General features: G+C 35.5%; 1 protein-coding gene across 12 annotated transcripts in view; it reads right to left on the reverse strand.

The window, feature by feature from the left end:
* CEP350 (centrosomal protein 350) overlaps window positions 1-13,841 on the reverse strand; it is a 151,700-nt gene that overhangs the window by 97,440 nt on the left and 40,419 nt on the right. For 9 of the 12 annotated variants that reach the window (XM_032291254.1, XM_032291248.1, XM_032291253.1 and 6 more), the window contains 4 exons: window positions 12,542-12,655; window positions 8,713-8,826; window positions 2,988-3,134; window positions 560-1,218 (listed from right to left, as the gene is read on the reverse strand). In XM_032291254.1, the coding sequence (XP_032147145.1) occupies window positions 560-1,218; window positions 2,988-3,134; window positions 8,713-8,826; window positions 12,542-12,655 (1,034 nt within the window). The remainder of the gene's footprint in view (window positions 1-559; window positions 1,219-2,987; window positions 3,135-8,712; window positions 8,827-12,541; window positions 12,656-13,841) is intronic. The other 3 variants (XM_032291251.1, XM_032291252.1, XM_032291255.1) reach the window with 3 other exon arrangements.

Below are 13,841 nucleotides of genomic sequence, written 5' to 3' on the forward strand. Positions count from 1 at the left end.
AAAAAAAAAAAAAAAAAAAAAGAATAGTCAACATAGTTTCTCTTCCTTATGATTTTTTAATAACATTTTATTTAGCTTATTTCACTGGAATACAGTGTATAATATAGATAACATATAAAATATGTGTTAATCAATATTATGTTATCAGTAAAGCTTCTGGTCAATAGTTGGCTATTAGTAGTTTAGTTTTTGGAAAATCAAAAGTTGTATGTGGATTTTTAACTGCACACGGATTGGTACCCCAACCCCCACACTGTTCAATGGTCAACTGTATTTGCTCAGTACTACAATAAAAACCATGCAGGGATGTAACTAATAGCAATGATGAGAAGAAAAGAAATCAGTAACAATCACTGTAGCAAATTCTTAATTCAGCTTTTATTTTCCATCATATTTATCACATTCATTACTCTTCCTATTTAATACATTTCACGAAGGCCACGATTATTATAAATATTATCTGAGTATACTAGGAATGATGAGTAATTTGTAAATAGTATAGCAAATAAGTGTTTCCTAATCATGAATGACTCTCCTTTGAATATGTCACTACTATTACCTGTGTTTCCTGTGTAACAAGTTGATGAGATGGCTCTTCAAGCAAGGTCTTTTCTAGTAGCAATTTGGAGTAAGTTTCCTGTAGTCGCCTAGTTGTTGATGGCTCAGAAGGAGGCACATTTTTTACTTTAGTAAAGGCTTCTTTCTGTTTCCGGTAGAGCTCTTGTAATCGTTTGTTTTTCTGTTCCGTGGCCTCTTTTTGAGCCTTCTTCTCTTCATTGTGCTTTCTCTTCCTTTCCTCCTGCTGCCTAACAATGTACTGTCGTACCTCATCTGTGTCATAGTGGCGCCTTTTGGAAATAACAGGGGGCTCTTCGTTAGCTGTTATTTTGTCAGGTTTTCTTTTTACTGGGCTATGACTCCTAGGAGCGTGTACTGGTGCTGATGACTTCTGACTCTGTACCTCTCCAGTATCTTGCTTTGCAGTGTGAGCTGTAGAATCCAGCTGTAGGTCATCAAGAATGCCACGAATTTCCACAGGTAAAAAGTCCTTATTTAAGGCAGTATTTTCCTCCTGTTTATTATCTGGAAGAGATGAAGCTAGTTTCTTTATATTATTTTCAGATCGAGATTTACTTCTTGAACGTTCTGAGTTTCGTTGAAGATGTCTATGTAAAATGTCCAACCTGGGATCAGATTCTGCTCTTCCAATGTGACCCCCTGCAAAGTATGAACTGTTAGTGATATATTGAAATTCTGTATTTATTCCTAAGATTTAACTGCATTAACAAGAAAATTAGAGCATTTTACTTTATCTTAAACTCAAAATCAAATATTCTATAGTCTTCTGAAGAATATTAAAAAAGGAAAGAAAAACCTCCCTTTTTAGCAGTAAAAGAAGGATCTCAATCTTCTGAAAAACTATATTTCCTTGGGTTTTTTTTTAGTACAGTTTTAAATATTTTTGGAAAAAAAGGATAGCTCTTATGATTGATATGAATATTTAGCATTTTGATTTATCTCTCATACACATATTTAATGTTACTATTTCTCTCTTTCCACAACCCCTCAAAAGGCTGTTAAAAAAAGTCAACAATCTTTTAAGTGGAAGGCATCCCAATGAGAAGCAAGGAAATGGAAATACCTTAATAAAATATTAAAAAAGATATTTTTTGAAGCTCTGCAAAAACCAGACTGCATATGCCAAATAATAATGGCACTCAAAGTGTTAGTTTTTCTGAAAATTCTACAACACTGACCCATTTCATAATTACATGAAATGGCACTATGTTCAGATAAGTTTATCAAAGGATTTCTGAAACTTTAATTTACACTTCCTGTTGATACGAGGAAAAGATTAAAATTGGTCTCTCATCTGATCACATTTACATTTTTAAACATTCATAAAACAAATGCTGAAATATTTCTAAAATTTTGTGTATTTGACCCTATTTCCAGAGAAAGAAGGCAAAATTTAGCAAGAAACATATGAAGAACATAATGATTCCTTTTACTAGAATGCTTCTTCTACAGGGCCAGATATTTTGATCTATTTTGCTTATTCTGAAACCCTAGAGATTAGAGTAGTGCCTACTATATAGTAGGCACTCAGTAAATATTTGTTGAATAAGCCTCTACAACTCTTCAGTGAAGGATGAAAAAACATAAATATACAGAAAAAAATCATTTTATCATCTAAATATTTGGTAACGTGGCTTGAGACCGAGAATACACGAGTGTATTTACAACAAGCTAGATAAAAGTGAAGAGGCCGAAATACAAAGTATTGTATGTGTATATTGACTTCTATACGCCAAATTATCATTGCAACTGCATATTACTGAATCCATTCCAGAAGTTCAAATTAAACTGAAACAAATTTGGCTGCTGAAAAATAAAACTGGCATATGAGTATTTATATTTCATTTCCCAAATTTAGTGTTCATGAAAAAGTAATCAGTTATTTGAAATAGCACTTACTCAAGAAACTTTGATAGGAGAAAAACAGTGGGCTTGAGGGTCAAACTAAACAGTTCCACCACCAAATCTAGCCCCCACTGACTATATACCCTTGAGAAAAATCACTTCTCTTTTGGAGCCTGTTTCCTAATCTGTCAAATAAAAAAATCCAACCTTGTGAATGTTTGTCCATGTTTGTTTGACTATGTTGGGATGAACCAGATTGGACTTGATTCTCTCCAATATCCCTAAAAGTCTAATATGATTTCACTAAAATAATACTTTCATATTCACAATGACAGCTAAATGTGATTAATACAGCATAAACCAAATTCTTCATAAACATGAACATAACACCTACATGCAGATATTATCCACAAATAAGCCCAATAGAACATTTTTTCTTTTTTGAGCTACATTCAAAATTATAAAGCAAAATCCTAACACATTCTTAAAGAGTACTTTTTCATTCTCTAAGTACTTAATATCAACTAATTGTTTTCTCAATAATTTTAATTACAGCTACTTACCAGATTTAGCAGTTCTTTCTCTTCCACCTCTGTCACTTGATGCTGTTCTTCGCTCTTTTTGCTCCATTCTGGGTGCAGGTCCCAGAATCTTCTTTACTAATTTTTGTCCATCTCGCCAAGAAGATGTACTTATAAGATGACTACTACCTAAAAAAAAAATACATTGCACTGAATTTAAAATTTAAATTTTAATTCTAAGAAGTATATTGACTCAACCATACAGGTTTTATTATTAATCTAATGCTCATCTGCCAAGGTCAAAAGATTTACAATACAATGATATTTTTAAACGTTAAGCACCCCAAGTCAGTTAACCATTTGTTTATATCTTGATTTACCCAAACATCTGAAATAAGTGTAAAATGCTTTGAAAGTTAAGTGCCAAATAATGATTCTTAAACCTCAACAACTAAGGCAGAAGACCAGCCTGGCCAATGTAGCCAAACCCCATCTGTACTAAAACTACAAAAAATTAGCCAGGAGTGAGTGGTGGTGGGCACCTGTAATCCCAGGTACTAGGAAGGCTGAGACAGGAGAATCGCTTGAACCCAGGAAGCAGAGGTTGCAATGAGCCAAGATCACATCCCACCACATTCCAGCCTGGGCAACAGAGCAAAACTCCATCTCAAAAAAAAAAAAAAAGAACTAAGGCAGCAAATTTGACAGAACAAAAATATGTCTTATCATACAAGTGTTTGGTTTGCTGGAAAAAAAAAGTCGAAGGACATGTAAAAAATTTTGAGGAAATATATTACAGAGTTAACAGTGATTACTTTTGAAGGGGGATGATACTACAGGAACCTTCACATTATATTTTACAGATATGTGCCAAAAGTACGTACTACTTTTCTATGTACAAAACAATAACATTTAAAAAGTACAATCATTTTAAATGGCCCTCATCATAAAAATTCATAAAAAATAAGTGTGTTTCAATAAATACAGCTGTTTACCAGGAGAAAAAAAAAGATTTTCATCTACTAGCTTCGGACTCTAAGAAACTAAAAATTAAGCAATCATCTCAAAATAGACAGTGACTTAAAAAAAAACAATGAAATAAAAGACTTTTCAAAATAGAAACTAAAAAATAAACATGGAATAAGTGTTTAAATGCAAAGTAATATAAGAAATAGAGGCCGGGCATGGTAGCTCATGCCTGTAATCCCAGCACCTTGAGAAGCTGAGGCAGGAGGACTGCTTGGGGCCAGGAGTTCGAATCCAGCTTGGGAAACATAACAAGACCCTGTCTCTACAAATAATTAAGATTAAAAAAAATTAGCTGGGTACAGTGATGCACGTTTGTAGTTCCAGCTACTCAGGAGGCTGAAGTGGGAGGATCACTTGAACCTAGGAGTTCAAGGATGCAGTCAGCTATGATCATGCCACTGCATTCCAGCCTGGGCAACTGAGTGAAATAGAAAAGAAAGGAGAGAAGGGAAGGAAGGGAAAGGGAAAGAAGGAAGGAAGGAAAGGAAGGAAGGAAGGAAGGAAGGGAAAGGGAAGGAAGGAAAGGGAAGGAAGGAAAGGGAGGGAGGGAAGGAAGGAAGGAAGGAAGGAAGGGAGGGAGGGAGGGAGGGAGGGAGGGAAGGAAGGAAGGAGGGAAGGAAGGAAGGAAACGAAACGAGAAAAGAAAATAAAGGAACAGAACACAAAAAAAGAAAGAAAATAAAGGAAGGAATAAATAGAATGACAATGAAAATAATGTAGTAGCACTTCAAGTCTAATTAAATTATTTTAATCATTTTTACATTAATAGCCAATGCTGGTAAAATTATAATAAAATCATTCTGCTTATATATTACTTGTTGAAATATAATTGGGCATAGTTTCTTTAAAAAAAAAACGGCAAACATGGGATTACGTGTCCAGGGACCCCAACAGTATTCATTCCCCTTGATCAATAATCTAATAAACAGAAATTTATACAATATAAATAATCTAAAAGAAAGAAAAAAATAAATGAAAATGTTGACTGTATCATTTTTATAGTATCAGAAGTAAATAAATACTGAAGAATGTGAACAGTAAATGTTGACTGTATCATTTTTATACTATCAGAAGTAAACAAATACTGAAGAATGTGAACAGTTACTGTTTCTACCTAGAATATTGTATGACCATTACAAATGACAATTTTCATAAGAAACAATAGAAATGTTCTTGTGAAAAGATGCTAACAAAAAATGAAATTTTACATATACAAAAAATGTGTATATACAGTGAATACCATCACATACTATAACGATTTTAAAGTGAATATAAGGAAACATACAAAATAATACTAGTTCTTTATTGAAGTCTGGATTGTGAGTTTATCTGTTTTCTTCTATTTTTCCAACTGTCTGTGATGCTATTTTATTGTCGTTATAATAAAAGACATTCCATATAGAGTTTCCTTAAAAAGGGCTTTAATTTACAAGTTTAAACGGAAGTATCATTTTAGTAAAAACATCAATTATAAAAAGGTGTGTTATAATGTGTGCTGTTTACTTTATAAATGTTTTTGCACCTTGTTATTAACCTTATACAGTCTATCTAAAATATTTAAAGAGTTTTAAGTACATTGCTCAATCTATTTATAAGAAACTTTATGCTCTTACGTAAAATGAGAGAACAGACTTCTCTTTAATTTCAGCCTGATTTTCTGAATCAAAAACAAGCAACCATGAATACACTGGGTAGTTATTTATACATGTTGGCATCTGAATATGCTGAGTAGTTATTTCTAAATGCTAACTTTCTGGAACAGTTACACAGAGTCATTGGTTAAAAAAAAAACAGGATTTTCACTACATAAACTATTAATACAGCTTTAGCAAGTTTAATGACTCTCTAGCTCATTGTCACAGTGCATACATGAGAACTGGCCTACCACAAAACTGGATGAATACAATCCAATATTAGCATTCATAAGTATTAGTGGTTCCTGTGCTTCATTTCAAACTATGCCTCTGGCAACAGTATTACATAATGTTAATAATGACACATGAAACATAATACTTTTTAAAAATGTAATTATTGGCTGGGCATGATGGCTCACACCTGTAATTCCAACACTTTGGGAGGCTAAGGTAGGTGGATTGCTTGAGGCCAGGAGTTCAAGACCAGCCTGGCCAACATGGCAAAACACTGTCTCTACTAAAAACACAAAAATTAACTGGGCATGGTGGCACATGCCTGTAATCCCAGCTACTCGGGAGGCTGAAACACAAGAATCACTTGAACCTAAAAGGCAAAGGTTGTAGTGAGCCAAGACTGTGCCACTGTACACCAGCTTGGGTGACAGAGCAAGACTCTGTCTCAAAAATAAGTAAATAAATAAAATGTAATTGTTAATGCTCAGATAACTTGTTTATTGTAACATTTTATTTTTTTATCTGTATATAGCCAGTGTCACTCTGACACCTAAAGTTAACAATGAGTGTCACAAAATGTGTTACCTGCCATTCTATTGATTCTGTTTGACTGGAAAAACAATAAAAAACCAGTACCCTGTCAGTTCTGCCCTGACATTCTCATAATACCTCGTGACCTCTTACTGCAGCACTCATCATACTTTATTGTAACAACGTATCTACTACTTCCTGACAAGACTATAAGCTCCATGAAGGCAGGGGCTAGACGCATCTTGCTTATCAATATATTGTCTAAGTTTAGTACAGCACAGTGCCTCACATAACAAATGCTCAAAAATATTAATACTTGTATAATGAATTAATTAATTTAGAATGTCTCCAGATCAAAAGTGACAGGTCCCAACTTTCTCCATTCTCTTGGCCCAAATTACTGAGATTAATATGACATTCCAAATAGCCATTTTCAATATAGGCAGAAATAATAATTACTATTATTAATGGAGTCATACTAACAGTAGAGTGCTTATCATATACCAGGTATTATAACGAGTGCTTTTGGGTATTCACTCCTAGTTCTCACAACAACCCTGTGGGATAAATAATACTGCTTTCCCATTTTACATATGGGAAAACCAAGGAACACTAAAATTAGCTCATTTACCAAAGGAACAAAGTTAGTTATAAATCTGGGCACTTTGGATGAGGGCCAAAATGTCATGGAACTAGAGAATTCTTATTTCCATTCCTGAGCTATTCAGAGTTCCACCTGACCAATGCTGGTATGAAACATCATAGTTCTGACGTGCAAAATTTATTTTTTGAGAATAAGTCAAAGGAATTAGTGACAGTCAGAAACAATCCCCTTGTATAGAAAAGTTCACCACATAAAAATTACCTTTAATCTGGTTAACTTATATTAAAAATAATCATAGAAAAAAATTGAGGGGATCACAGATGTGTTCAGTATCTTGATGAACATATGGTGAACAAATGGTTTCATGGATGTATAAAACTATGAAAATGTATCAAACTATATATTCTAAATATGTCCAGTTTATGTCAATTACACCTTAACCACACACAAACAAACACACACACACACACACACACACACAATGATACATAAATGTATTAAATTTTTATATGTGCCAAACAATGAGAATATTTGCTAACAGTAATAAGTAAATTTATATGAGGATGGATTAAAGACTTAAATGTAATTCCTAAAACCATAAAAGCCCTAGAAGAAAACCTAAGCAACACCATTCAGGACGTAGGTATGAACAAAGACTTCATGATTAAAACACCAAAAGCAATGGCAACAAAAACCACAGTTGACAAATGGGATCTAACTCAACTAGGGAACTTCTGCACAGCAAAATAAACTATCATCAGAGTGAACAGGCAACCTACAGAGTGGGAGAAAATTTTTGAAATCTATCCATCTGACAAGGGCTAACAACATCCAGAATCTACAAGGAACTAAAAACAAATTTACAAGAAAAAAAACAACCCCATCAAAAAGTGGGCAAAGCATATGAACAGACACTTCTCAAAAGAAGATATTTATGCAGCCAACAAACATATGAAAAAAAGCTCATCATCACTGGTCATTAGAGAAAGGCATGCCAGTTAGAATGGCGATCATTAAAAAGTCAGGAAACAACAGATGCTGGAGAGGATGTGGAGAAAAAGAAATGCTTCTCTACACTGTTGGTGGGGGTGTAAATTAGTTCAACCATTGTGGAAGACAGTGTGGCAATTCCTCAAGGATCTAGAACCAGAAATGACATTTGATCCAGCAATCCCATACTGGGTAGGTACCCAAAGGATTAGAAATCATTCTACTATAAAGACACAGGCACATGTATATTTATTGCAGCACTCTTCACAATAGCCAGACTTGGAACCAACCCAAATGCCCATTAATGACAGGCTGGATAAAGAAAATGTAGCACATATATACCATGAAATACTATGCAGTCATATAAAATGATGAGTTTATGCCCTCTGCAGGGACATGGATGAAGCTGGAAACCATCATTCTCAGCAAACTAAGGCAGGAACAGAAAACCAAACATCGCATGTTCTCACTCATAAGTAGGAGTTGAACAATGAAAACACATGAACACAGGGAGGGGAACATCACACACCAGGGCCCGTTGTGGGACGGGGGCTAGAGGAGGGATAGCATTAGGAGAAATACCTAATGTAGATGACCGGTTCGTGGGTGCAGCAAAGCACCATGGCATGTGTACACCTATGCAACAAGCCTGCATGTTCTGCACATGTATTCCAGAACTTAAAGTATAATTACAAAAAAAATTTTTTTTTTAAAAAGGGATGGACATGTTATTGAGAAAACTAACCTGTTTTGCATTCTGTACTTGATAACTGTGCTACTTTTTGGACTTTTCGTACTGGCTTGACTACTTTCTTCTCTTTACTTTTTTCGGCAGGTTTCTCCTTTATAGAAACATCATCTGAAATACAGAAACATTTACAGCAAATATAACAATGATTCTCACTCACTTATCCTCCCCCCACCATAGGAAAAATCAGTATAAAGTATATGCTGCAGGTAGGGAAAAAGAAACCTACATTGAGGCTATTTCTACGGCCTGTATAATACCAACATCAACTCCTTATATGGAAAAAAGGATGTGGAAAAATCTAAAGATTACCACTACTCCACTGCTGGGTTCCAATTCTTTGTTATTTATTTATTCTTCTAGGAAACTCTTGAGAAATTTACCTAGTTTCACAAATGCTTTCCAAGTCAGGATCACTGCATTTTATAGAATCTCAGAGGTGAACACTCTCACAGATTCCTATCTCATTTAGAAATTTCTATATAAAAACTTTACAAGATACTCAATATAATATTATTAAATTAGGGTCTCTTTATGGTAATGCTAGTGAAACATATAAAGTATTTTATATGTGCATTATTACTCACTACTTTTTAAAAAATCCAACTTGCAGAAATACACTGATTACACACGTTAAGTTTCAAAAATTAGCCTCAATTACGGATCAGAATAAATGTGGTTTAAAATATAGGTGGAGTTCTGCATTTTGGACAGAGTGGAAGTAAGTATAAGTAAAGACCTTAAAGCAGGAGCATACCTAGTACCTAAAAAAAAAGCAAGCAGGTCAGTGTGAGGGAGAATAGTAGGAACTAAGGTCAGAGACATAACTAAGGGCTAGATCCTGTAGGGCTATGTAGGCCATTGTAAGAATTTCAGATTTTACTCAAGAGTGAGATGGAAGGTTGTTAAGAGATTATGAACAAAGGAGCAACACGATCCAAATTAAATTTTAGCAAGCTGTGATGACAATAGACTCATTAGAAGAAGAGCAGATAGAGGGAGACCAGAGACGAGACTACCAGAGTAATCCAGATAAGAAACTGATGGTGGCTTTGATCTAGACGGAGGTGAGAGAGGTGGTGAAAGTGACTATATTCTAAGTATATTTCGGACAATATTACATACAAAATATGAGATGAGGGTGTGATATTCAAGAATGACAAGATTTGGAACAATTATAGGGATAGAATTAACTAACATGGAGACACTACCAGAGCAACAGGTTTAAGGGGTATAACATGACCACATTTATTTAGTTAGTTCCATTTTGGATATATTAAGGTTGAGAGATCTATTATACAACCAAGGGGAGATATGGAAGTAGCAGCTGCATATAAGTGAGTTCAGAGGGAAAGTGTGGGCTAAAGACATTATTGTGGGAATCATTAGCAACAGAGAACATTTAAAGCCATGAGACTAGATAAATCTGCCTTGTATGCATATAGATAAGTTTTAAAAAAAATAAAGAAATAAAGAAGGAAAAATAGGGTGAGTAGAAGGAGGGGGACTGGAAAGAGAGAAAATGAAAGAAAGGGAAGAAAAGGAAGGGGTAAGGAATGAAAAAAAATATTTTTTTTTTAAGAGAGAGAGGAGAAAGAAAGCAAGCCAACCTGCCTGCCTGCCCAAGCACTGAGGACTGAGGCCGGGGCATCCATATGATTAGGAAAAAAAACAACTGAAAAAGAATAGACTTATGAGAAAAACCAGATACTTATAGTATTCTAGATGTCAAGCGAACAGTTTCAAAGAAGTGATCGATCATGCTGCTGAGAGATCAAGATAATGAATTAGTATTAAATATTGCATTTAGCAATGTGGAAGTCATTGATGATCTTTTTTTTTTTTCTCTTTTTTGAGACAGAGTCTCACTCTGTTGCCAGGCTGGAGTGCAGTGGTACAATCTTGGTTCACTGCAACCTCGGACTCCCTGGTTCAAGCAATTCTGCCTCAGCCGCCTAAGTAGCTACCTCAGTCTCCCAAGTATTACAAGTACACGCCACTCCACCCAGCTAATTTTTGTATTTTTAGTAGAGACAGGATTTCATCGTGTTGGCCAGGATGGTCTCAATCTCCTGACCTTGTGATCTACCTGCCTCAGCCTCCCAAAGTGCTGGGATTACAGGTGTGAGCCATGGCGCCCAGCCAATGATCTTGACAAATAGGGACAAACACCTATAGAAAGAATTTAAGAGAAAGAGAGAAGACAAATTGGAGGCAATGAGCATAAAGCAACGTTTTGTGGTTTTGCTGAAAACAAGAAAGAAACAGGGCAGCAGCTGGGGAAACGCAAGGCCAAATGAGGGGTTCTTTTACAATGGCTGCTATAACAGCATGCTATCACATGGTATGTTGATGAGCATGATCTGGTAGAGGGAAAGCTTGATGATGCAAAAAAAAAAAAAAAGGAAATAAGGCTGAAGTAACATCTTTAAATACACAAGATCAAATGGAATCTAAAAGGCAAGTAGATGGGTTAGTCTTGGCTAGGAACATCATAGTTCATCTACCATAACAAAAGAGAACGCAGAATGTAAAAGTCTTTTGACATATTCTACTAGTCTATAATGATACTATCCTATCAGGTATATTGTTATTATTCCTATTTCACAGATGAGAAAACCAAGAAAAGGAAGTTATGTAACATAGCTAATATACTCAGCTAATAAGCGGCAGAGCCAGAACTGGAACCCTTGAAAGCTGACTCCAAAATCTCTGCCCTTAACAATTGCATTATTCTTCCTTTCCACATGAGAAAAAATTTCTGAACAGAGTGTTATATAATAATAGCAAGAAAACTGGACTGGACACTTAATGCCACAGAAATGTATTACCAGAAGCTTTATGAGGGCTTACTATAAAAACCTCAATTTTAGAATCAGAGTTAGTTTTGAATCTTGGCTTCAATTCTCAACTACTCTATCCAACCCTAAGAAAATTACTCTTGGAACCTCTATTTCTTCAGCTGTAAGAACTACAAAAGACCGGTTGGGTGCGGTGGCTCACGCCTGTAATCCCAGCACTTTGGGAGGCTGAGGCAGGCAGGTAACGAGGTCAGGATATCTCGACCACCTAGGCCAACATGGTGAAACTCTGTCTCCACTAAAAAATACAAAAAAAGGGCTGGGTGTGGGGGTGCATGCCTGTAGTCCCAGGTATTTGGGAGGTTGAGGCAGGGCGACTGCTTGACCTTGGGAGGCAGAGATTGCAGTGAGACCAGATCATGCCACTGTACTCCAGTCTGGCAACAGAGTGAGACTCCATCTCAAAAAAAAAAAAAAAAAAAAAAAAAAAAATACAAAAGACCACTCAGAATCTTGCCCAAGCTCATACTATTCGGTAGGTGGTACTATTATTAGTATAACCTTCCTATTACCCTCTTTCAGTCTTCCATGGGTTCCTCTTATTTCTAATTCCTAACTTAATCCCTTCCTATCATACTTTTTTTTTTTTGTATCTTGCTCTCATATAAATATCTTATCTGCTGCCTCCCAAATTGCTTATTACTTCAAAGATCTCAGACACCTAAGCAGAGGTAAACTTCAACTAAATTTTGCTATGTTTCCTTCAAATCAAGCAGTCCCAACTCTGAAAGTCCCTCAGTTTAAAAATAGCCTAGTTTCTGTCTCATTAATCATGTAGGCTAATTTTAACCCTGGAGCTGAGCCTAGAGGCTAAGAGAGCCTTATGTCTCAAACCACCACAGCTTCAGTATACCAGGCAGTTAGAGAAAGAAAATATTGTTTGGTGACAATTTTATGTGTAAATATTATAAATTGCACAGCATGTATGACAAAATACTCAAAACATAAGAAAGCTCTATTCTCACCTGCAAAGTGAAGTGCTAAGTCTCGATACAGTTCTCTACTCATGTTTTGAAACTCAGCCTCCTGCCACACTTTCCCGTCAGGTGTTCGAATCTTGGTCTCTGAAGGGTTGAAACCTAATACATATCAGTAATACAGGACATTCTTATCAAAGTTGCTGTATAAGTTTTGTTTGTTATACTTTTTAAAGTGATATATAATTGACGAACATAAAATTAACTCTTTTAAGTGTACAATTCAGTGGTTTACAGTATATTCACAAAACTGCACAGCTATTGTCATTATCTACACCCTCAAAGAAACCCTATACCTATTAGCAGTGACTCATCATATGATCCTCTCCTCCCCTGGAAACTACTAATCTACTTTCTATCTTTATGGATTTTCCTATTCTGGACCTTTCATATAAACCAAATCATATAACATGTGGTCTTTTATGAGTTATTGTTATCTGTTTTCAAGGTTCACCCATCATGTAACATGTATCAGGGATTTATTCCTTTTTATTGCCAAGTGATATTCCATTGTATGAATATACCAATACTTTATCCATTCATCAGCCAATAGACATTTGGGTTTTTTCTACTTTTTGGCTATTATCAAAAGTGCTGCTATAAACATTCTTGTGTAAGTTTTTGTGTAGACGTTTTAAATTCCCTTGGGTATCATATCTAGAAGTAGAATTTCTGGGTCATACAGTAACTCTATGTTTAACTTATTGAGGAAATATCAAATTGCATTTTACTTATTTTACCTTATCTATCTTATTTCATTTTATTTTATTTTTTGAGACAGAGTCTCAATGTGTCACCCAGGCTGGAGTACAATGGCTGACACAATCTTGGCTCACTGTAACCTCCGCCTCCTGGATTCAAGCGATTTTCCTGCCTCAGCTTCCTGAGTAGCTGGGACTACAGGCATACACCAACCATTCTCAGGTAATTTTTGTATTTTTATTAGAGACGGAGTTTCAACGTGTTGGCCAGGCTAGTCTCAAACTCCTGACCTTAAGTAATCCACCCGCCTTGGTCCCCCAAAATGCTGAATTACAGGCATGAGCTACTGCACCTAGTCTACCAAACTGTTTTCTAAAGCAGCTGTACCATTTCACATTCTCACCAGCAATGCACCAGGGTCCTAATTTCTCCACATCCTTGCCAATACTTATTGTATAACCACCCCAGTGGGCATAAAGTAGTATTTCATTGTGGTTTTGATTCATATTTCTCTAATAACTAATGATGTTGAGCAGCTTTTATAAGTTTTTAAAAGAGGAATGCATATTCTATGATACTTAGTAAT

The sequence above is a fragment of the Sapajus apella genome, unplaced genomic scaffold (assembly GCF_009761245.1).
Source record: "Sapajus apella isolate SASKATOON/1434 unplaced genomic scaffold, GSC_monkey_1.0 scaffold25, whole genome shotgun sequence".
In the NCBI taxonomy this organism is placed as follows: domain Eukaryota; kingdom Metazoa; phylum Chordata; class Mammalia; order Primates; family Cebidae; genus Sapajus; species Sapajus apella.